This window comes from Triturus cristatus, chromosome 8 (genome assembly GCF_964204655.1).
Source record: "Triturus cristatus chromosome 8, aTriCri1.1, whole genome shotgun sequence".
Classification (NCBI taxonomy): Eukaryota; Metazoa; Chordata; class Amphibia; order Caudata; family Salamandridae; genus Triturus; species Triturus cristatus.
Genome location: NC_140591.1, coordinates 373229235 through 373255557, shown reverse-complemented (window position 1 = coordinate 373255557; position 26323 = coordinate 373229235). Strand labels below are relative to the sequence as shown.

Below are 26323 nucleotides of genomic sequence, written 5' to 3'. Positions count from 1 at the left end.
TAAGCAAAGGTGCCCAAAGGTCCGGCTGCGATTTAAAGACATCTATCGGTACGCAGTCAGGACCTGGCGCCTTCCCGGAAGGACTTTCTTTTAGTGCCATCAATACTTCAAGATGGTCGAAGGAAATGTTCAGTGGAAAAGAGGTAGGAATATTTGAGTCTGGGAGGGGGTTAGAATTACTTCCCCTCTCATTCAATTGATCGCCCGGATCAAGGGGATTGTATAGGGCACTAAAGTGATTAACCCAGGTTTCAGCGGTTATGGCTGAGTCCAAGATTGGGGGCTGTAAAGATCGAAAAAAAGGAGCATTGACTGCCCTCCAGAAAGCGGTATTATCCCTCTTGCTGGAAGCTTCCATAAGAGCTTGCCAGGCCTCTGACTTCAGCTGATTTTTCCGGACCTGGCGTATAGTGTGGTAATTTTTTCTAGCTTGCTGGACTTCCAAGCAATTTCTGGGGTTAGATTTTAAAGCGGCTTTCAGGAGTCGCAGAGCTTTAGAGCAGTTCCTATCGAACCAACGATTGTTAGTGGAGGAGGGTTTCTTTGGGGGACATTCAAGCAATCTTTTTATTTCCAGTGAAATTTTGGAAAAGGAGTGACTTATTTCGTGCGGATTGGCAGAAGGTGATAGGCATGTTTGGATATGATCATATGTGTTCTTCACCAAAGAATTTAAAAAGGTGGAGGGGACTACCTTGTCCCATTTAAGATAAAGCCCCATGGTAGTTCCTGGCTGAAGAGGTTGGGTGTAAAGAGGATTCTGCCTAACCTTGTGCTTAGCATGTGGGGAGAGTTTTAAGATTAACCCAATTGGGTAGTGGTCACTGATTACAGAGTCAAGAGTCTCCCAGTTAAGTATAAGCCCTGAATACCTGGAGGATATAAGTATGTAATCAATAGTAGTGTGACTACCTCTCCCATTGTAGGTGGGTTTAAAACACTTAGGTGGGATGCATAGTTCATTGGCATAGGATAGATTGAAGTGGGATGTTAAGCCATTTAAAAAGTCTCCTAATTTGGAATGTCGAAAATGTCTAGAGGAATCATCGGTATCAAATACCATTGCACAGGTGCCTTTAATGCTCTGTGAACACAGAGGGCAATTAAAATCACCCAGCCAGATGATTCACGAATCAGATTTATTTTGATTCTCTATTTTTAATAAATCGGTTTTTAGCCCAGTAAGTGTCTGTTCAAGATGAGTGCTTGGGATATTGTTGTAGAAGTTAACCAAAACAGTGTACTTTGTTGAACCACCGGTTAAACAAATGATCTGATAATTTGAGGTCCCTGTAATGTGGGCTGGTCTTAGTTGACATTCTACAGAGATGTAAGTCGTGAGGCCCCCATTGCTTCTGCCATGAAGGCTAGGGGAAGCTGGAGTGTGAAAGGTCTGATACCCTAAAAGATGAAGCTCGGTAGTAGTCCATGTTTCCTGTAAGCAAATAATGCTATAGCGGGAGACGATCTGAACCCATGCAGGGTTGGTCAATTTGTCAGAAAGACCTGCAACGTTCCAGGACAAAAGGCTATCATCGAGTGGGGTTTCATTATCGATTACCGGATCTGTTGGGGTCTCGTTTGTTTCTTGCGATTTCTGGGGAATTGGTGGGGGAAAAAAATCCCTCATAGAATTATTAATCATAGAAGAATTAGGTAATAAATGACCAGTTACGCTCATTGGCTCAGAGGGAGTAAAGAAAGGAGCGATGTCTTCGAGCTGTTTTCTCCCGAGATTGTCATTGAGCGGGGTATTTTTTTTGGGATTAAAGATGTCAGGTACTGAGGTGGTCAGCGGGATGTTAGTGATAAGGAAATTTTCCTCCGAGGGTGCAAAATTAGAAAGTCAATCTTGTTCATCCAAGCCGGATAAAATGGCGAATCTATTGGAAGTGGAAAGAGTGGAACAGTGGGCCTCGGCATTAATCCTCGACGGTGGATGTGGGATTTGGGACTTAGACAGGAGAGAGCGGGGGTAAAAGTAACTCAGATCGTGCGTTGAGATACCCGCGCCCCTGCTTGGAGTATACCAATCTACTATATGAGGTAATACCCTACGGTCCCTGAAGTTGATTATGATTATATCGCCCTGTATGTCCTTGGGTCTAGAGCCCAGCCATCTCAGTCTTCTCACGTGCAATATTTCGCCATTTATTTCAGGGGAAAGTGGTCTGTTTTGAGTTAACCAATGTACTACTTTGTTTTTAAGGCCTTGATAACTCTCCGTTTTACCCTGGGTAAGTTCTGGAACGCCAGTAAGTGTCACAACGTAGGGTGCTGCTTCGGGGGGCAAGTCGATGTGGGAAGTCTTTTCCGCTCTATTTTTTGGAGGGGACTGCCACTTAGCATTGTTACCCAAGGGGACTGCAGGATGAGAGAATTGATCTCCTCCTTGAGCCCCTTCGGCAATAGTTTTTTTCCCTACTGTAGGCGTGGGAACGGGAGTGGTATCCATAGGGTTCAGGGTGCTAAACTGAGTGGCTATTTGAATGGATGAGGGAGGCATGGTGACTGGAGTAAAATTTTTAGATAGAAAAGTGTTTATATCGCTATTTAGTGCGGTGAATGATGTATGTAAAGTTTCCAGTGAAGTTAACTGTTTTGCTATGTTTTTAACTCTCTCCACCAATGGTGAAAGTAGAGATTTTACCAGGTGCTCTATGTCAGCCAATAAGTTAGAATAAGGTGATATAAGGGGCTGTGTCAAATCTTTTGAATCTTTTGAGGGCCCGGCTCTCATTGGGTTTAATATAGTTTGAGGCGTAAGGATAAGAGGCTCGGAAGGATGGTCTTTTCGTCTTTTTTTTTACTTTTTTGGCGCAGATGATTTTTTTGCAGCGAGCTTAAGAGGGGTGGGTCTAGTTTTTGCATGTTTTATCTTAGCCGTTTTGGTGGTCTGAATTGGGGTTGGGTCCTCAAGAGAGATATCCATTAATGATTGTAGGTTGGGGGAGCGTGTGTTAGAAGGCTTTAGAATAGTCGTTGTATCCATTTTATCAGGTGACTGCAAAGGGGGGGCAACATCATCCGTGGGAACAGGACCCATGTTCCTAGTTGGAGGTGACAGGACCTGTTGAATGTGACCCAGGGACGAGCGCTTCTGATAGATAGGGTCCAATGATAAACGGCGCTCTGTAATAGCAATCTCTTGTTCAAGAACACTAGCAGCCCTAGTGATAAAGTGATCTAATGTCCCCCTAACCGAGCCCCCCACCAAAGAATGCCTAGGTTTTGAAGAGCGTGTTGTCATTATGGTTAGTTGCGTATAATAGATGCTGACAAGGTATTCCCAAGCAGTAGGAGACTATACACAACAGTTGACGTGAAATGACTAAAGTATAACAGATATAACTGATGAGAACACAAATATAAATGTGGAAAATAGATAGGAAACAGTGTGGTATTTCAATCACCTTCGTATTGGGCGGCTAATGAAAGCTGTACAGCCAACAACAGGGGGGGTGGCCCAGCCCAGCCTTGGTCGGCCGTAGACGGCCTGCCCTTTTCCCGGGCTTAGCCCGGCGCGTCCCGCTGCGCCTCCCGCAAAGCGGGAGGCGCGAGGCGCTTTTAAATCCACCACCGGGAGAAGGGAGGGGCAACAGGTGATGATTCTGCCCCCAAGGTGTTCTGGGCTTAGTAGTTCCTTCAATCGCCAAACAACAAAGTCCTCGCTCCTGGCGCTGCGCGTCCCGCGAAGCGGGAGGCGCGAGGCTCTTTTAAATCCGCCGCCGGGAGAAGGGAGGGGCAACAGGTGATGATTCTGCCCCCAAGGTGTTCTGGGCTTAGTAGTTCCTTCAATCGCCAAACAAAAAAATAAAATAAAAAAAATAAAGTTGGTATAAACCCCGTGAGGAATGGGCGAGACTGAACCTTCGATCAGCAGGCAGGGGCGGAGGCAGGAGGGAAGAGGACACAGCTGGTGTAAGAAACGGGCTGCTGGTCCTCGCAGTCCCGTGCGCCAAAGTACAATCCAAGTCCAACTGCCACGAGTGTTCCTAGCCTGGATTCCTTGGTCACTGTGAGATATCAGGATCAGATAGTCTGATGGCAGTCTGGTGTCCCAATGGTAAAACTGGAGTATTTCAGCACTGTTGTTCTGGAAGCCCCTGCCACGGACCCCCAAACTTAGCCCTTAGAGTACAGTGATCGACGGTCCCCAATGTCGAGCCAAGAGGGAGCCAAGAGGGTAGGCCCAGCCCAGCCTCTCCAACATTAGGATATCACCTGCGGCTCCCTGCCGCAACAGAAGAGACACTCGTGGTTCCCACCGTGCACAGGGAATGACTTGCGGCTCCGCCACGACAAAGAAATACTCGCGGCTCTTGCAGCGCACGGGGAATGATCTGCGACTCCCCACTTGTGGTCAAATCCGGCCGTTGGACTCCCACTGTAGTGTAGCAAGTAGCAAATGCTCGTGCTACCACATTCCGGGGCTTACCGGGGCTTTCCTGCAGCCTCCTGCGGCTCTTGTTCTGGCTCCGGCTCAGCTCGGCTCCCTGTTCGCGGAGCTCAGCTGCCACTCGCCGGTTACCGCTGCTCTCCCGCTCCCGCGCTCACACTAGGTCACTTGCAAGACCCGGAGCTGTTAACCGCTCGCTCCACCCATTAGATGAGAAGGGGTCTGTGACGCAGAATCAGCCGTCTTCCACTAACAATCAAATCCAATCCCGAGATCGTCATTGCAAACACAGTCGGGCACAGACTTCAAATTCATACGTGCTTTCTTGTTCTGCTTTTACAATGTTCATGACGTGTTTCGGCCGCGGCCTTCATCACATGTGATCAAGGCCATGGTTAGCGGCCGAAACACATCTTGGACATGGCAAAAGCAGCACAATAAAGTTAGTATGAATTTGGAGTCTGTGCCCGACTGTTTGTGCAACGACGATCTCGAGATTGGATTTGAGAAATATAACTTCTGTATTCGGTAGGACGAGCTCCTTTTATATCTTCAACAGTGTGCAATGTCAGGAGCCAGTGTTGGGAGCAGAAAGAAGTCGAGAAGGGATATAGGTATTGGCTATACATGTGAGATCTATAAACCATTTTAGATGAGAACATGGAAGCTTTGAAGACTACGTTTATCTAGGGCGCGACCATCAGTACATCATTCTCTGTTGAGATGAACAATTGGTAACATTAAACTACAGAACCAGATGATATACAGAAGGTTACTTCTCTATAGAAGGAGTCAGTGAATGTATGAGACATACGAAGAATATATTCCTGGACGAGAAGAGGTCATTTGGTGACTAGTTGTGCAAATCAAGTGGCTGTCCTGATGAAGGCATTATTTCACCGAAACACGCGTAAAATCTTATGTGTAACCTCTCAATTTTTAAATGATCCACAGCCATTTACCTATAGTCTCTTAAATACCATCTGCTTTTAAATCTTGCAAATCCCTATTTAAGTCAGTAATGTTTTTGATATACATTTGTTAGTCTTTGCTCCTGTCTGGTATGTATGTGCAACAATGCTGAATCTTCAATAAACAGCTGACTCTACCATCTTTTGCAAGTAATATATCAAGGACAAGTCCATTTTGAATCACCATCAATCTCATTGATATAATGTCTTCATTCATTGCAAAAAACCCTTCAGATGTACTGATAGCTACTTTATCCACAACAGTAGACTGCTTTCTAATCTTCTGTGAGTTTAGCACAACTCCTACTGAAGGAATAAGAAATCCAAATAAATCACCTACTATTTCATTAGCACTCAAACTTCTTTCTATTCTTTTGTCTGTATCTATAAATTCGTCTTTAATTCTTTTAACCTAATTCATTTTTGGTAAAACTATTCCTAAATTGCAAATTCCATACCATTGTCTCAGTAACCTGTAATGCACGTTCTGTCCACAAATATAGTACACTCCAAGAAAAATAGCATCTACACCTTCTAAGTATCTTCCCCAGTTTTCATACATCTCGAATGGATGTTCCCATTTATTAGTCCCTATGTGTACAGTGTTAGTCATTTACTTCTTTCTATATATGCAAAGTTTACTTTTGTGCTGACAATCTAAAACTAATGTACTCATTGCCTCCATTACCTTGTTCTCTTCTTGTGACAAACTCAAAGAAATCATTTTAGGTAAATCATCACCTTCATTAGTAATTGTTTTATTTCCTCATCTACTTTCTACAGAATGTATAAAGCTCTTTTCAACTCTCACTAATTACATGTTAAATTATTTCTAAGTGCTCATGAGCCATGTCAAAGATTGATTTGATCTGAAAATGTAACCCATTGTTTCTAAACTTCAGAATGCACATTTAAAATGTTCAACACAGAAAGTTCTGAAAAGACTCGATCTTGAGTAGAATAATAATATTGCAACTGATCACTACCATAAAGTAAACTAGCTGACACACTGCAAGAAATTCCATAGGTCAAAGGCAATCTATGATATGTTACGCCTTCAGCAACTGATGTAGGTATTTGCACACAGATGTCGCAATCACCTAACATCCATAGTATTTACATCATCACCTAATAATACAGTATACATATTAGAGCTAAAATCTATTTACAAAGCGTTGTCATTGAATGAATTGTTGTTAAAATCAACAATGTTAGAACCATTTCTTTTTGCAGTGTCAAAAGAATTAACATGTTTAGCATCTTTCAATAAAGCATGGTGTGGCAAATTTAGGAAAATGAGTAATACAACCAATATTAAAATGAAAACAGAAAGAATTGCAATATATACGCCTTTGCTTTGGGAAGAGATTCTCCCTTGGATCGCAAAATCACTCAAGCTTCAGACCTCAGGCCAAATTAAATTTAAAAAGGACTGGCAGCAGTAGTTGAGCAGTCCTCCGCAAACGTCTTGGAACTAGGCTTCATTGGCACAGCTTGAAATCCACACATGGAAGGGAAAACTCTCATATCGTCATTAATGAGAAAAATCAGGAAAAACTGTGTCAGTCCTTCAGTTGCTATTCCCAAGTTAAAGTTCAGATCAACAACACAGTTCACTACAGGGAGGTTCAGTTGAATTTGTATTGTTAAAACAAAACCTGTAATACTGCTGTTCCTATTCATTAGCGGCTAGATAAGTCCACTTAGTGATGCGTAACTCTGACTGGGCACCTTTGCTCTCTTTGACCTTCTCACAGCGGTCTGCTCATCATCAGTATCACTTTTATACGATTGTTCAAAACTTTCAGAGATAGTTGGTGGTACTCATTTCAGTCAGGCAGCGTCTCAGGATATCTCTTCTTCTGGCGCAACAGTCTCCGGGAACCACTCACTTTTTTGCAGCACTCTACCCTTCATTGGAGTCTGCACGTCTAGTAGTCAACTCTCTTTGCTGCGATCCTTCGGATTGAGCAGCTGACTCTCTCTGACTCCCCTCAGGCAATGCTAGTGTTATTATCCCAGTAGCTTGCTGATCCCCAACAGCTTGGCTGACCTGATCCCTATGTCTACCTGATACCACGGCACATGAGGGGTAGGCGCTGTTGTATCATTCAGGGGACCTGGGACTTTGCGAGTGTGTGCAGCATGAACCCAGTTCAGAAGACCTAGCAATTCATAGCGGTGTTGGTGACCAGGATCACCTGGTATGGTCCCTTCCAGCGAGGTTCAGGGAACGTTTTTATCAAGTGCTTCTTCACCATTACCCAGTAACCTGGACTCAGTTCATGGCACTGCCCCTGTTGGACCGCTTGTGCTGCTACTCCAACCTGCCGAGAAACAGAACGTACCACATCAGCAAGACCTTTGCAGAAATCCAGTATAAGGTCATTGGTAATGTTTACTATAGCATTTCCAGGAACAGCGGGCAACCACATACACGTCCCATGATCACTTCATAAGGTGACAATCCTGTTTTCCTGTCTGGAATAATCCTCATATTCATCAACACAAGAGGCAATGCATCTGGCCACTTCAAAGATGTTAAAGAACAAACTGTGGCCAATTTGGATTTCAGTATGTCATTAATCTGTTCCATCAGCCTTGATGCTCTGGTCGATAACTACAATGAAGCTTCTGCTCAAACTGTAATGCTGCACATAACATTCTAAGGACCTCATTATTGAAATGAGTCCCTCGGTCTGACTCGAGAGTGGTCGGGAATCCGAAACGGAGACTGAATTCACACAAAAACAATTTTGCTACAGTGAAACTGTCAAATCTGCGAGTATGATAAGCCTCAACCCATTTAGAAAAGATACACAGAATAACCAAAACATATCTCGAACCGTTACAAAGGGGCATCTCAATTAAGTCCATTTGCAACTGGTTAAAAGGACCTGCACGCTTTCCAATGTGACTCATAAAAACTTGTGTTTTTCTTTCTGGATTTTGCTGCTGATATATTATACAGCGGTGACACAAAGCTTCTGCTGTTACTCTAAATCTTGCATTGTACCACACTTGTTCAAAAAAGCAAACCATTGCATCTCTCCTGACATGCGCAGGACCATGATAATGGCGTGCTATTGGCGATAACAAGCTGTCAGGCAAAATTGGTATACTGTTGACATAGATCCATACATCGTCTTCTCTTCTGGTGAATCCTGCTCACATCCAACCCTGCTGTTCTGCCTCTGTCACCTCATGCTGCAATTTCCTCACCTCCTCCCAAGTATCTAAGGCTGACAACATCAAAGAGCAACCTGTGACGTCTGCCATGTTTGCCAAGACTTCTTCATTAAATGTGTGTGCATTCAAGGCACAGTAGCGTGCCATTTCCTCAGCATATCGATTTCCAACCGTGATGTAGTCCTTGATGATGTACAACGCATTTAACAACAGCAAAATGGGTAAGCAACTGTAGTGACTTCAAAAGGTTCCTTACACACTCTCCATTTCTAATGGCCGAACTAGAGGATGTCATAACCCACGCTGAGAGCACAACTGCCCTAAGTCATGGACGACTCCAAAGCCAAACTGACTATCAGTGTAAATTGTAATTTGAAGATGTTCTGAAATGGTGCATGCTCGGGTCACAGCTATAAGCTCTGCTACTTGCGCAGAAAACACTCCTTGCAACCAAGTTACTTCCACAATGCCACCAATTGTGCATACAGCATTCGCGGCTTTCAGATTTCAATCATTGTCTCTCAAACAGGATCCATCAGCATACAGCATATGATCGGATTCAGGGAAAGGTTCATCAGAAATATCATGACGGGGCTTAGTACACAACTCAGTCACATCCAAGCACTCATGCTCAATTTCATCCATCAAAATCTCAGTTCCTGGCAACGACATCAAGGTGGTTGGGTTCACTACCATACATTTCTTCAATGCCACATCCTCTGCTCCTACCAAAATCTGCATCAACCGAGTATTGGTCAAATACTGCGTTTGGGTACAAGTAAACAGTATTTCCACTGAATGGGGTAGAAACACTGTCAGTGGATGACCCATAACAAAGCTCTCACATTGCTCAAGTAGATGTAACTACTTACAAACCACCAGGCAAAGCAGCCACAACAGGTTCAAGAGTTACTGAAAAGTAGGCAACTGGCCTATCGTTGCTTCCATGCATTTGTGTAACACTGAAAGAGCGCAACCCTCTCTCTCACAGCTAAACAACACAAACACTTATTATAGTAAGGCATTTCCAGAGCCTGTGCCTCACAAAGGCATACTCGCAACTCAGTGAAGGCTGACTTAAAATAGACAATCCCAGGGTACCGGATCTGACACATCTGTAGAGGCTTGGCTGTCAAAGGAAAATGTGGGATCCATCTGCGGCAACGCCCCACCATTCCCAAAAACATTTGTATTTCCTTTTGAGCGACTGGAGGATTCATATTCAAAATTGCTGAGATTCTTCCCTGGGACACTTTCCTCACTCCCTTCTCAATGTGATATCCTAAATACAGGACTTCAGTTTTGCAAAACTGTATTTTAGTTGGTGGTACCTTGTGTCCATTTTCTTCTAAATTATTAAGTAGAGCAATAGTATCAATCCCGCATACTTCTTTTGTGGTAGATGCCACCAATAAATCATCAATATATTGACCCAACACTGAATAATTTGGCATCACCAAAGACTCAAGACTCTTTTTAAGGATCTGATTAAAAATAGATGGACTTTCCATATACTCTTGTGAGACTACACATCATACCAAGACACGATTGCCGAACCGGAAAGCAAATACAAACTGACTATCCTCATACAATGGGATTGAAAAGAATGCTTGGCAAAGATCGATAACTGAAAACCATTCACCTTCGCATGGAATCTGAAATAAAATCACAACTGAATTGAGTACCACAGGAATTAATCTTGCGCAAATCTTGCACAATGCAATACTTGCATTTGGATTCTGTAAACCCATAATCAGAGAGTTACATGGACTTCCTAATATTTCTTTCAATATTCATTCGTCGAAACGATTACAGGAGTAATTCCAGCAATTAGTTCTGGAGACAAATTGTACAATGGAATTCTTGAAAAATTGGCATTTGGCTTGATCACAATCTCAACACCTCTGATTAATCCAATGTCTTTACTTGTAAAGTGCCAAACTATAGGTAGTACAGTGTCTCTTAGTTCAATGGGCAAATCCTCACTCGTCAGGTGAGGAAACATCCAGACCCTTGATTACTGTTGTGCAAGTTTAAAAACCACATCCTCATCATTTGTGTGAAACTCGATTCCTCGAGGAGTGCAATAGATTGAACCGTTCAACTTACTCAGCAAATTTTGTCTAAGTAGGTTCACTGGACTTGTATCACATACCACAAATTAATGCCGATCCTCAAAGGATCCTATTTGTCACTACGACAACTTGGATTCTTTCTCCTGGGATGGGTAGGTTAGGGAACTTTACTGTTCTTACAGTAGACCGGGTAACACCAGTGTCAACAAGGAATGAGATTGTATTCCCATCCACTTCTCCATCCACATAAGGACCACTCTGCTCTGCCTCTAGAGCTGCGCCCAGCATGCAGTCCTCCTCCATCCTCTGGCACCATCATGAAAACTGGTCCTGATCACTGTCCCTTAGATCGATTATATATTGCTGTGTCAAATTCTAGTTCTGGTAAGAATTCTGATTTGCATTGTACCTTTGTACTTGAACGTTTTGTTGACGCATTGGAGCTTGCGGCATTTGAATTTGCTGCGATCCATTAGAATGTTGTATTCTCTGTCCTTGTACATACTGAGTCTGGCACATGTTGTTCCCTTAAGACTGTGCATAATCCACATTCTGCATCTAGTTCCCCATGTTATTTACAAAACCCGTACACTCACGCCTCCAATGTCTGAGCTCTCCACACGTGTGACATGGATTTGTCTTTTTTTAAAGTTACACGTCAACAGCAGTTCTAGGATCTATGGGAGCACCATGTCCTCTGCCTTGCAGCACAAAATTCTGCTGCTGATATCCATTAACGTCCTGCATCATTGGCACCTGATTATAATTTCTCTGTACCTGTACCATGTTCTCAAACCCCTTTGGGTTGGGACCCTTCTGCATCAATTTTCTCTGAGCAATCATTAGATTCCCCTTAAGCTTTTTTCGTCTCATGTCTATGTCATCTGCACAATATTTAGCAAAACAATTCATCCACTGATTTGCTCTGCCAACGAAGAATATGTTACTGAATCCTTTCAGGAATCTCTGGTCTCAATCCCATGACAAATTTGTAAACAAACTGTTCTACATGTCTTTCTGCATTAGCATCTGATCCAATATACTGATTGTAAATCTGCACCAATCTTTCATAAAAGGCATGCACTGGTTCTTTCAACTCCTGGGTTGCCTTGTCAATCTGTAACCAATCGATTTTATTATGAGAAACGTTTGTTTTCAAGAACGTTATTACCCGCTAATACTTTCTCATTACCTCTGGAGACTGTGCTCCTGTTTTTGAATCCCTTGAAGGCTCTCCCACCAGCTATTCCACAGATATCCTGCATTTAGCCCACAAATCGGCTTGTACCACTATTTCAAATAAAGTATTTAAGTCAATACACAAAACCTTTGTAATTTTCACAAACCGTTCAACTTGTCTAAACCATTCCACTGTATTTCTCTCAGTCTAGGGAAATCATTCGTAATGGACAAAACATCTTGCCTATTCCATGGCACATGGACATAGCCTCCTCCTTTCACCTCTCTCCTAGGGAGCATCAGGACATCCCCTATGTAACCACCAAACCTAATTTGTGGTGACTGCTCTAGAACTTTCCTTGTCTCCTTCTTCTTTGAACACCCTGCCTACCCATTTCTCTGGGTCTTCCCATTTTCTACTTAATACCAATAGCTCCTTTATCTTTTGTTTCTTTCCTGGTGCCCTCATGCTTTCAATGTCTTTGTCAGTAAAATCCATCCTATAAGATCTCTGCAAACACTTTGAAGAACGCATGTCTACATCAACATTTCTGTGCCAATTCTGTCAATCTTACATGTGATAATCTTGCTCTTCTGGTAATGCTGTTACAAAGGAACAATAGTCCTTCTTCTATGTAGGCCTATAATCTCGAAGGATTAAGTGTCCCTTGAATTAATTCTTCTAACTCCACTTTTAATCTGCTCATGTTCAGGTACGACTTATTTTCCTGAACCGAATGTTGAATAGAACTGGGACCTACAATCACATCTGAAGGGAAAACTGAAGTAGGAACTGAAGAAGGAAGTGAAACCCAATTTTGGGTATTTGTAATAACATGCCCTTTGAGCCATTGATCAAATTCTTGAGCAGTTATCTCTGAATGCACTACTGCATTATTTTAATTTAGAGACCCATTCACAAAATTTGCTTTAGTTCTGGGTTGGACCCTCAATATAGAGGCTTATGAAGCTGTGAAACTCATCTGCATTGTCAGGTCATTAACGTTATTACCTATTTAAGGTAGTTCCATTGGCCTAGGATAGAAAAATGGAGAAGCCTATGCATCCTTCTCTGTATCGGCTCAGTAGAATTCTGATCCTGATCAATATTTGGATTTGCGGTATTCTCATTCTACATCGAAACCATAGGTGCAGAAATCACACGTTTTGCAATCAAATGTGGAAGATTTCCATGCACTGTATTTATTCCAGTAGGTACAGTCAAATTACGAACAGCGTTCACCTGTAATCCAGATGTGTAAAGAGGTGCCACAGATCCGATTGTCACAGGGACAGACAAATCATCTGGCATATCTGATTCAACCAAATTTATAGAAGCTGGCATCTCTGTTCTCCCGATTACAGGAAAAAAAGTTCTTGCTTCTCTCGGTGCCTCAGGCATCATTGGAGCATTAGGTCTTGCAAGTGTACTCGTTGGTACCATATCCCTACTCGAGGCTTCATTAAGGTGGTGGACGATTTAATAATAATTAATTCAAAAGATAGTCATCTATGTCGCTCTCTACGCCTTCTTTTTCTTGATCAACTTTGAGTTTAAGTGCTTCTTTTTCTTTTTACTCTTGCCCTTTGTCTCTTCACTAACTGCTAGTACTGGATATTCCCATGTACCATGTATAATGCCTTCTCTCTTTAATTTCTGCTCAGCGTCCAACCTAGCTTCTGCACAATGATCCATTGTCTTCTTATTCCTTACTGGGTATTTCTCTTTATCTTTCTGATGTGCAACATGTTCCCAAATATTTAAAGATTACAGAACTGCAGGTCTGCAAGGATCTTTCATTTCATATATCCCTTTCCTTAAATTTTCTAAAATTCTCAAAATAAATGTTCCGTAACGAGGGAACTATAAAGCCTCATCTTTCTGAGTAAGTGTGTGCCAATACTCAAGCCACAGACTTGGATGTAATCCCTTGTCTGCCATGACAATGTATCCTGGTGTACCCTGAGGTGGTATTTCCACCTTTGTTTTAGCTAATCCTGTTACCTCCCTTTTAACAAGTTTTAGTAATGTTTGAAAGAACTTTATTTTGTCTATAATCTATGTTCACAAACGATTTCCGTAAACTCAAGAAAGTTTCGCCCACAATTCACTTTGTTTAGCAATATCAACCAACAGCAGTGCGAACCCAATGACATAGTCAACGAATTCCAGAGCAACTTTATACCAACTGACCAATCACAGCGTGGCAAACTGTGACGTCAATCCCACTCCTCGCAACAGCTCACCCTCACCTCGAGATTTTCTCAAGGCATAATGACAATACAATGCAAGCAACAAATAACAAACTGTCTGCTCCACTAAAGGATATCCACTCTCAAAAGGTAACTAAGTTTATCTGTAATCATTTACCGCGACGAAATCGTGACCAGTGGGATTTTACCCTTAATTGGTATCGTTATTCCCTGTGCACTGACGATCAACCATACCAATCATTTACAACTAGCATAAAAGAATCACTAACTAAGATGCGGTCGACGACGTCTCATGACCCACACCACAAACCAGCAGACAACTTACTCAGTGTCTTCTACAGTGAGACAACCTGTAGGCAAATATCTTGAGATCTTAATCCAAGGTGGACCAGTGTACAATTCAACCTTGCACAAAAGTGCCACAATCATACATGGACTTTAACCATGTGAACTTTAACCACTTCACTCCCACGCAGCCATGTAAAAAACTGCAATCTTAAGCAATAGCAATGCACATCTCTATTAATACTCACAATCCTCTTCTGCTGCTACACGTCAACTCTATCCAGAGCGATACTCCATTACCTTTCCATCAATACTTCTTTTTGCCAAACCAAAACTATTGGACTCTTTGGTCTTGGGCATAAAGCATTTCCGGCACCCTAGATTTCACTTCACTAGGCAAAACACTCAGTCTGCTACCAGATTTGTTGTCATGCAGAAGTGTGCACTCTCTCTCTTACCACTACTCTAACCACACTGGGCCATCCTATGATTGGAGTAAACTCTTGACCATCGTCTTCTGATGCGTTCTCATGTCTATCTAACCCTGAAGTGACAGTCTTCCGATGGATCTTGTTTCGCTGATAGGAGTAGTGGAATCTATGGTTCTCAAGCGCATTAGTTAGCTGCTCAATGACTCCAAATTATTGACAGCCAACTCACCAAAAAGTTACATATTAAATCATTGCCAACTGCACAGTTTCAAGAGACAACAAATAGGACACAATAAAAGTCTCCAGCAAGTTAAAGTTTTCTTAGATTATTGTACTAAAGATTCAGAATCCATTATAAAGAGTAATCTCTTTAGCAATTCAGTTAAAAATATCACAGTTTTAATTAGAGCACCCAGCATTTGGGCATGGATGGTTCTAAATCCACATACAGAGTTACAAAGTCCTGCCCATTAGTCAAAAGGATGGTTCTCCAAACTAACAGAGTTTATCCTATCAGGCAAGGGGGAAGTAAAAGTTAAAAGACTCTAAGGGCAAGTCCATTTAGCATAAAGCTTTAAGCAATAAGAGAAAAGTTCTGGTTCGGCAAGAAAGACCTCAGTTTGACTGCTACTGGATGTAGCATCGACAGATAATCCAAAACCAAAGGATGGTTTGATACCTCAAAATCAGTCAGAAAGCAAAGTTTATCAGCATCACACAAAGTGCGTGCATCAAAGTTCCAGTTAAATTGAATGATTGTAAAAAAGGGGAAAGGAAATCAAAACATATGTACTCAACAAGCAAAATAAATTGAGTGCACACCGCAAAAAGGAATTGAGTGTGTTGAATGCACTGCTCCTCCTACGGGGTTTCTTCTTTTATAAGTTCTTGATAAAATGCCAGAGTGATGTGACATCACACTACCATCGAAAGACCATCATTTGCTCAGGACGCGCATTAAGTCAGTTTGATAGTCGCAACATCGACAAGGTTTCCCATGCTTGTCATGAGAACCGACAGATTCACTAGTCTACACCAGTTATTGATAGGGAAAAAACATAATAGCAATACACATGGCAGTAGAGATCATGGTTCTCAGACTTGCTATTCCCATGGAAATGTTTTTTTTCAGAAAAGTAAAAGAAAGTGCAATTGAGGTACAGGGGATGCAACTGTATACTAAATCACTGAGCCATTGTTAAAATGGGGGGAAAAAGTCCATACAAAAAACATGTCTCAACAAGAAGCCCTTAAGTTGATTTAACATTTTTTTTGCTCTATACATTCTAAAACATCGTTAAATGAATTAAATCATAATAACGATGAGAAATTACATTTACTATTCACAAATTATTTTTGCATTACATTAGTTATCGTTAGGAATATCCTACTGCTACAAAATTCATTACTTTTCATATCATTTAAAGTGAAACAACACTTGAAAGCCAGTTTATTAAATGCAACTTTAATCTACATATATTACCTTCCTTAAACATATACACTTGGGCATTACTGATACCATTCAATGTATTATTATTATTGTTATATAAAAATGCAATGGATGACAGAGTATTTGATTTCCAACATAATCACTGTTGATTTACTATTTAAGTTCAATATTATGAAATCTCATTGAGTTGATTATGTTAATAACGTAAAAACTACGAGTCTGTCTTCTAATACACTCACTGTGTAGTTGCATAGTCACGTGGAAAGCACAAAGTTAAAATGGTTGTGAAAACTTTACTCAGCGTCAGTGAACAAGGGTGCTGCGCACTCGAAACGCGTTTGACGGACGGCTGACTGAGGAATAAAAGCATTTTTCCAACCGCACACGGCTTCGTTTTTCTTCCGTACACAAGGGAGAAAATTCTTTTCATTTGATAGAGACCGGCTTCCGTGCGGTCCATTACAACGAAGCAACTCTCGCCCAGGTGGAGGCACTTCATAAACGGAAGACTCTAAGGCATATATATATATATATATATATATATATATATATATATATATATATATATATATATATATATATATATATATATATATATATATATATATATATATATATATATATATATATATATATATCTTCCAGGTACTTATGTATCTATATATTTATTACTTTGCTTCTAATTCAGCATATCCAATGCACTACCCTGTTTCTCACCCTATACCGCACTCAATATATCCTCTACCTCAACTCTCTGACTCATCTCAAACCTAATTCTACTACTCTTTCCTAGGCACTACCCTATTTCTCACTCTATACCTCTATCAATATATCCTCTACCTCCACGGTTTCATTCATCCCAAACCCCATACCACTACTATGATCCCCAAAATAACCCTTTCTAGACTCTTTCCTTGTCTAGCCCTCCTTGCATCATCTCATACCTCTTTTACTTTTCAGATCTCCCAAACAAGTCTTTCTAAACCCTTCCGTCTGACAACTGGTCCCCCTTCACCTTCCCTTTGCTCATCCCAAACCCCCTCCTACTGCTTTGAACTCCAAAAACAAAAAAGAAAGAAAAAAGAAACTTTAAGACCCTTCCACTATTCCTTTTCAGTCCAAATAACAGACTAACATGTCCACCACTCAAATTAATTTCATATTTCCCTGTACTAATTCCCCACTAAGCCTGTTTGGGTTCCAGAGTAGCAAAGTTCTTCAACACCTCATCAGGGGTAGCAAGCACTATATAAATGAAAACCTTTTCTCTCGTCTATCCCTCCACTATCCTTCTCAATACAAATAAAAGACTAACATATCCACCACTCAAATTACTTTGATCTTTCACTATAGTAATTCACCACTAATCATTTATGGGTTCCGGAGTAGCGTGCTACTTGCTGAAAGCACTTCGACGTCTCGCCAAGGGTACTAAGCGCTATATAAAAGCAATTACAATGTAATAAAAGAAATGCACATTTTCTAAGGTTAAGAGAAATAAAATAGTTTTGACATTTTTATAAACTGTATAATTCCTAGGATTTGTCAGCAAAGTTTCAAGTCAAGCTCATATCTCATTGATTCCAACCTATACCACCTGTTTCTATGCAATGCATGCTCTACGAAATTATTTCAATAGCACTAGGCCACTTCACGTATAACATCAATATCTCACCCTTTTTATTAGTATATGTGTAAATTTGGATATCTATAAAAGCACTATTTTACGGTGCTTCTGCTACCCTTGCTTCTTTCACATGTATCCCTATGTAATAAGTGCAACGTGAAATTTTCAAATTCACGTTCTCAGTTCTGCAGCTCATTGTGTATTATGTTTATGCATTTTTGTGCTCTATCACCTACAATGAGGTGTTTCCAACTCGGGATTTTTTCTAATATCAAGAAAAACCACACGGCAATGAATATGCTGCACTAAAGACTGTTGATTATTTCCAAACTCAACCCTTCTCTTACCTTTTCCAATGTGCCTCCTGGTATTCTCTATCGTAGAGTTTCTGTTTACGTTTGACAGGAGTCCAAGGCAGAACCTGCTCTTGTTGTGCGAAGGGTCTGTGAATCCATCTATGAGTACACTGCGAGAGGAAGCCTGAAAGGTCTCCCCCACTCGGTTGTTAAGTTCATAATAAGCAACTGAACACCAGTGAAGGGGTTCTTCATAGCACACAGGCCGGAATTCTGCAGGAATTGAGAAAACAGCAGACAGTCACATTTATTTGCAGTAACACTATTCATTTTTTTATCTTCGAATAAGGTGTGCCATAAGCATGAATGCCCATTTTCCTTTGAGTATCCCTGCACTTTAAGTCTCAATCTTCAAAATTATAGCTAATATCTGTCCATAATAGTGCATTCTGAATCTGGGGGCCCTTTCGTGCAGAACTGGGAAAGGCCTGATATTTGTTGGTGTTTGATTGTGCCCAGTGCTCTAAATGGCCTGCAACTTCATTATTTTGAGAGGGAGAGTACCTGCACTTCTCAGCAGAGGAGCAACACTTTCAATTGGAAAAGTGCCAGCATCTCTCAGAAAGAAGCAGCTATTCTGGTATTGAATACCTGCCTTTCTATTTCTCCTTTTCAAGCACTGATTGTGTCAGATTAGTAGAGAATATGTTCAATGTTTACTGTTGGGTGTTGCAGCTATACGTATTTGGTGCCCAGTTACTGTGTTAAGAGTTCTAAGATCTGTCGTCTGAGACAAGCCACACCCTTGCCCGTCTAGAACAATGCTGCATGACTTTTGAGTGGACAGTGTTGCTGGGGAGCCAAATAATGGGATGGGAGCATTTTATGAGGAATGTTAGTTGTCAGGTACGCGGTGTATCTTGCTCTAGGGTGATGCATGCAAACCAGAACATAGCTATACAGTATTAAGCATATTTAGGGACAACAAGCATTGGCAAAGCCAATAAGTCTTGTAATGTTGACTATGCCAATATAAAACTATACACACATAAACACACACACACTACATACATTTTATTCATTAATTCATTTTAAAGAAGGACAAGAAGATGGGACACCCAGTGAAGGGAGTGAATGGAATGGAGTAATTGCTGAGCTGAGAAAGACTAAAGTGAGCTGGATGGGGAAGAAGGAAGTAAGGATGAGCTGGGGGGAGGAGGATACACACCGGGTGTGGATTTCGGTCAGTACACAGAACACATAGAGAGTAAGAGACAACAAGCGTTGGCATTGCCAATAGGTCTCGCCTTTGGGACCTTATAAGTGTTTAGCCATGCAACAGTTGCATAACTAAATACTTATAAGGTCCCAAAAGCGAGACCTATTGGCTATGCAAAGTGAAAGTAATCACGGTAAAGCGTGGCGCGCGCACATGCACTGTAGCTCTAGGCTGGCCTGGTAGCACTTTTTGGAGCCCTCTCAATAAGTCTCGCCTGACCAGCGCATGCACTGGGTCAGACGAGACCTAAAAAGCACACACATGGAGTTCTATAAGTAGTTCCTTGATATGGAGGTATAGAAAAAAACAAGGCATCCAGTCAAAAGCTATACTTATCAGGAGGGCCAAACAGGAGAAGAGGCAGAAAAAACATTGAATAACAATCAAGCAAATACAATTGTGCAAGAAAGTCAACCAATGGTAAGCAATGGGCTGACCCAAAAGCCACTGTATGTATTGCCACTGCCACAATAGGTCTCCGGCAACAGAGAGCAGTCTGTAGGCGAGACCTAAAAATGAGAACTATGAATGCCAAAGACATGGCAATGTTTTTTAAATAAACTGTATGGTTTTCTGGTTAAAATGAATGAGGATGGGTGGAGCTTACCCGAAACCAATTCTCATTCATATTGCATTGCTCTTTAATGCCCTCCAACCCCTATTTTATTCAATGCTCCTGGGTTAAAGGGAAGACAGCGAATAGTTCTGGATTTTTATGAAACATATTTAAAAGTCTGCGACCACGTTTATTGGACACCGATGCCTCTTTGTGTATTGGGAATTTTCTGGTTGAGTAACATATTCCAAAATAAAACAAAGCAATTCGTAGTAAATGGCAAACGTGTGAGTACATACATTGAAATAATTTTAATATAACAACTGTGTCATGTTCAAAGTAGTCCAAGTATGTTTGAGAACTATATGAAGATTACATGAGCCATGAAGATCCTTCTGTGCTGGTGAATACAGCTGAGGGTCTCATAGTGAGTTCTCTGTTAATTCCAATTCTTCAGACAACAGGAGTTACCTCTGGAGAGGGTTTACTAGAACCAAAAAACGTAATGGCTTATAGGTACCTCATCCAGAGATTCAGCTGCTAAAACCTGTCCAAATCTTTGGGTGCACTAATTTAGATATGCTATGCCCCAAACCTCTACAATCTTGAGTATTTCTGACTATCTAAAATGTAAAACTCAGCAGATGCATATTTAGAATTTTTAAATTTACCTCTATTGGGAACGGAAAGCACAAGCTGACAATCATCTCTTGAAACTATGGGCCGACTGTTTCGATCTCCAGGAATCTCTGATGCGTTGTACGGTGGAGGCGGTGTTTCTGCTAAAATCAGAAGAGTCAGTGTTACAAAACAATGAAGAATTAATTGAAAGACCAACTGAATATGGTAGCTCATGTTATGCTGTGTCGGATATTTAATAGTTCTTTATATTACAGTATTGTCATCTCAAAGCCCAGAGGAAGGGAATGAAAGATGGAAAAGAACCAGGAACAAGAGAAGGTGGCCTTGAGAAGGGAAATGTGTAGGTAGCCTTGCAAATTAAGATGTCTTCCCCAAAATGCTGGGCTGAGAGGTAGGATATTGGGAGGAAGTCAGTCTTAGGCATCAAACCACCTAATTAGGTATCCATTCTCATGGTAATTTTTAGATCGAGCCTAGACAGCGCTTGCGCTGTCCGGAAGATCTGCTGTATGTACTTTATGTGGGCTTTGGATCATTTCCCTAGGACTTGTCTGATTCCGCTTTTGCTTAGGGACTACTTTTTCATTGCTAAAAACTTGTAAGGTCCCAAAGGCGAGTCCTATTGCATTGCTAATGCTTGATATTTTTTATCTTGGAACATTTTTCTTGTCTGCATAGTCTACCTCCAGAATAAGCCTTTAATTCAGGAGCACGCTCACCAAATGTGCCATCATCACCCTGAAGTGATACGCAGACAAATGATGAACGGAATGCTGAATAAATCACACATTCACCCGCAGTTAAAAGATCTGGGTTAAATCCATTGTTCTTCTGCTCACAATGCCACCCCAGTTTGGATCCAGCTATATGCAAATCAGTCTTGACCCTGTGCCTCATGGGAACAGTCCAGCCCGAACTGCCAAGCCAGGTCCTCCCTGGACCGGAAACAAGCATCCTGGGACCGGTTTCAGGGTATTACCCTTCATCAGCCAGGCTAGCTTGAATCCAGTGGCAAAGCGAGCAAGGGACCCACGTCTGGGCATACCCATCCCACTTAGGGTGAAAAAGTGATACGCAAACAGATGACGGCTGGAATCCTGAATAAATCACACATTCACCCCCAGTCAAAAGATCTGGGTTAAATCCATTGTTCTTCTGCTCACTACGCCACCCCAGTTTGGACCCAGCTATATGCAAATCAGTCTTGACCCTGTCCCTCATGGGAACAGTCCAGCCCGAACTGCCAAGCCACGTCCTCCCTGGACCAGAAACAAGCCTCCTGGGACTGGTTTCAGGGTATTACCCATCATCAGCCAGGCTAGCTTGAATCCAGTGCAAAGTGAGCAAGGGACGGATATGCCCAGACGTAGGTCCCGTGCTCTCCATGCCACTGGAGTCAAGCTATCCTGGTTGATGAGGACTGAAAGCCCGAAACCTGTCCTAGGATGCTTGTTTCCAGTCCAGGGAGGACCTGGCCTGGCAGTTTGGGCTGGACTGTTCCCATTGGCCGCAGGGTCAAGACTGATTTGCATATGGCTGGCTCCAAATTGGAATGGCATGGTGAGCAAAAAAATGATGGATTTGGTTCCAGATCTCTGTACTTGGGTGAATGTATGACATTGTTCTGCATTCTGTCCTTCAATTGTTGTTTTTGCATTTGTCACCCTAAAGGTAGAGAAAGCGCCAAAGGGGACTGATCGAGCAACATCTAGCCATTAGGTTCAATATATTCAGCCTCGCTCATCAGAGCCTTTTTATCGCTTAGCTAGTTAGTCTTTCAGTCCTCTATAACAGACCATAAGATGTCCTCATTTTCACCTTACCAGTTAGCGAGCCTATTGTCTCTCTCAGATTTGCAAAAGCACCCTCTGGTTTGGCAAAATCTCCTTCCAGTTTTGAAATTGAAATTTTGATCTACTTATGGCCTGCAGAAAAGCCCCCCTGTTACTAAATAAACTTCTGATGAGGTCTCAGCCATGGCGCATTGTTTCTTCTTTAACACCAGGAAGATATTTACAGAAAAGTCCACAAGTTCCAGTCTCCCTGGCTTTTCCTTCTTTTGTCCTCCTTTATCCTTTCTGTAAGAGGTCTGCTACCCATCTGTTTTAATTTTCACACTAGAGTCACTTTTATCCCTCGTTATAATTTGTATCACAGGGCCTTTAGGTCGCTGGTTGGCTGCGTTGCCTCTCTAAAGTGAGAACCGTGACCAGTGTCACTAATCTGTAACCCTGATATTACAACACATGGTGGAGTACCACGGACATCTCCTCCAATATGAGTGAGGCCCTGGGCCCCCTTCCTGGTTGCAAAACAATCTCTGGCAAGTTTGTTTCAGGTCAACTAGATTCACACCAAAATGGCTCACCCTGTCACTATGAAAGCGTTCTTTTGCACCAACACAAGGTCTTGGTAAATTTGTCTTATGGCCAGATGACTACTTTTTTCACCACTTTCTGTGTCTCTTCTGCTCGTACAAAGACTCACATGAATAGTGCGTCCATCTTGTTTTCTCAGTCCTAAGAAAGGACCCTGCTGCCCGTTGGTCACAGGAGTTGTCCCTGTTCTCTGCTCTCCCTCTTGCCTCTTTGTCATTCATGGGATGGGCCCTTTCTTATGTTTTAATCAACACACATAACCCCGACAAGAGAAGACCAATGATGCCTGCTTCTAGTGCACAATTGTCTGCTTAAGAGGTCTTCCATTTGTTGGACCTTGACAATGGTGGACTTAGTGCACCATCATTGTTTCTCTAATGTTGTTTTTGGAACTCTGATCATGAACACACCATGGGAACCCAATATATTTCTATACCTTAGATTTGTCCTAAGATAGTTTTTTTTGTGAGTGATAAGCAATATTTTCAATCAGGAAGCCCACATATCTAAGCAATAAAAAGAACTGATTTTTCTTAAAAGAATACTGCCATTTTAGTATTAGAATCATGCAAGCATGGTGATTTGTTTACTACTGCAAAACTATGTCAAAATGTCAAACCTGCACCTGATATTTCATAAGGACTCCCTGGGTCAGAAGAACTTCTTGGAGAGTCAGGGTAGCAAATAGTGCGGGGAGAATGTGGATATATATTGTCTGGCGATGAGGAGAATGGAGTGCATGTTGGCTGCTGGAAGGACTCTGGGTAGGTTGCATTATGAGGCATCAAAGGATCACTGTTGAGGGACGCATTCCGGAACTTGGCTAGAAGGCTAAGCTGAGGGTTGAATTCACTGTGTCTTGGAACCAGAACTGGAGGTAACACTAAAATTCAAAGAAAAATGTTTTTTTCATCTTTGGGCACAATTTCAACATACAAACGAATTTACCACAATATCATATGGTTTTCCTATAAACACACGAAGTAAAGAAATATTTATTTTCATACATATGGAAGAGCAAGTCATCTTCTACAAGTGAGGATGATTAAAAAAACCAATAAACCAGTATAGACAATTGAGCACCATTCTTAGCCACGAAGAAATCCATTAAAGCCTGAGATTGCAGCTGTCCGAGCAGTCACTAGTTCCTTGTAGAATGATTACTCAAACCGAAATAGAGAGAAATCATATTTTTGCAGCTCTTCAATGTGATGGTAACACATTACATATCTACTCACTCATGACCTAGCCATAGACTGAGAAGGGTCCCACCCAGCACGGCAAGAAAGGGCAGAGCAAAGCCGAGAAACCCATTTTGGATACGAAAAACCTATAGTTCAATTTTTTAAAAATCACAAAGATCCTCCTATCTAGAATGTGAGGTAAGAGAAACAGGTTGTTTAGGGCAGTGCTTGGTCCTCCATAGATGAGAGGCAACATGTGCAAAGGAAGGAAATGTCATCGAAGGGAAATGAGAAAACAGGCAAACGAGGCAAATTAAAAATAAAGGGTCCATTGTTGTGGTTCATAGGGTAACCCGATATAGTCTTGAATAGTATCCTAATCCTTCACCTACATTTACCGTACCATTACACTACATAAAGGATTTTGGTATTGACCTCTTACCTAGTTAAGCGCTGCATTAATGTCATGAGGTTTTACCCGAAAAACGAGCCACATTATTTATGCATGAGGATTCTCAGAATCACAGCAGGATTACCATCGTCTGCATAATAACTATGTAAAAGGGTCATCCCTTACGTCATCCTCAGCCGACATGACACAGCAAGATAGAATCCCCCGAGGGTACCTTTTGGGTATATATACATAATTTCTTTGCCGAGACAGGCAAAGGAGAAAGACTTCCAAGCTGAGGCGAGACACTGAGGTTCCTGCACACAGACACTCCAGCTCGCACTGGTACGACATCCTTCACATGGCTGTCCATCTCGAGACCAAGACTCTCACTTCAGGTAATGGGGTTGGCTTCAGCCTAGGGGGATTCTTGACTCTACATATATGCTAGGTACACTTAGGTACATCTGTTTAGGGTTGCATCGAATTAGTACGCCTTATTACTTTAATGTATTTATATGTATGCATATATTATTTGTTTTAGCACTATGGTAGAAATCTACCATCTATTTACTCTATTGGTGCTCAATATTGTTTATATCTGTTTCTGTTTTATGGGCGTTAAAGCACACCTATTTTACACTAGAATGATGCTGGTTCAATAAACGCCAATTGAAAATGTCCCCACCGTTTGTTCTGTGTATCACGCTGAGACAAAGTGAGCACGAGTGTCTGAGCGAAAAGTACAGTACTGTGTCCACGATCCCTGATGGGGCAAGGTTATCATGTTCGATAGTTGCCAGGAACTATTCTTTCTTTGGTAAGAGGAGTTTACAGTGGCACTGTGAGCTAGCTGGTATACAGGCGAACATAACCAATGGGAGTGTCTGGAATCAGTCTGGACACCAATCCCACAGTTTATGTTGCCTAAACGCGCAGATCCTATATAGAGTTATAGGAACTACACAAAACCATGGGAAGATGTAATATTAGCTGTTTACAGAAGAGTACAGTGACAGCGAAGTGGGTTTGCTCAATAAAAGGATGTTAAAAATATGTTAAAATGTTCATGACACAACACTGTTTTTTCCAGAGAAACATTGTTCAATAGAGTTGGAACAATGGGTCCTTCCTGACAGTTAGAAAGTGAATACATGAGTAACACTCAGAGCCTGATGCATCAAAGAGTTGAATTCATTCTGTGCCTAGGGAGATATGCATTCATAATTAAGAATTTAAAAGCCTGATTTCGAGTTTGGTGGACAGGTTACTCCATCACAACGGTGAATGATATCCTGTTCACGGAAATATACATCCCATATACCCTGAGACTTTGCAAAATTGTAGACTGGGTGGCTTGTGCAACCTAGGTACTCGATGAACAACAAGTTAGCCCAATCCAAGATGTCAGCCTGTAAGATATCCTGTTCTACTGAGCTGCCTTTCATTACTGATGTTTACTACCAATTCCTGCTTTGTGTTCTGAAGGGTGACAAGTTCTTGTGACCTAGGCTTTCAGAACCCTCTAAGGAGAACCTCTTAGAGTTATGTTTGTTAACTTTTTAAAGGGCTGAGCTTGAAAGAGGCCTAAATGTGTTCTCTATACTAAAATCTGTTATTTCTCTTGTGCCAAAAAGGACACATTTACCTTTCCTTTTTTGAATTTGTATATTGGCTAAGTGGTTTACAATGTATCTCCTTCCACCTGTGTACATCTTGGGTTGGTAGTTCTGCCATGGATTTTATCCATTCCTTTCTCGCCAATTACCACCAAAAT

The 26323-nt window shown here is 41.6% G+C and overlaps 1 protein-coding gene across 4 annotated transcripts in view; it reads right to left on the bottom strand.

The window, feature by feature from the left end:
- Nucleotides 1-26323, bottom strand: part of SMAD9 (SMAD family member 9) — a 162701-nt gene that overhangs the window by 32299 nt on the left and 104079 nt on the right. For 3 of the 4 annotated variants that reach the window (XM_085621727.1, XM_085621725.1, XM_085621726.1), the window contains 3 exons: nt 23597-23854; nt 20623-20733; nt 18168-18389 (listed from right to left, as the gene is read on the bottom strand). In XM_085621727.1, the coding sequence (XP_085477853.1) occupies nt 18168-18389; nt 20623-20733; nt 23597-23854 (591 nt within the window). The remainder of the gene's footprint in view (nt 1-18167; nt 18390-20622; nt 20734-23596; nt 23855-26323) is intronic. The other variant, XM_085621728.1, reaches the window with a different exon arrangement.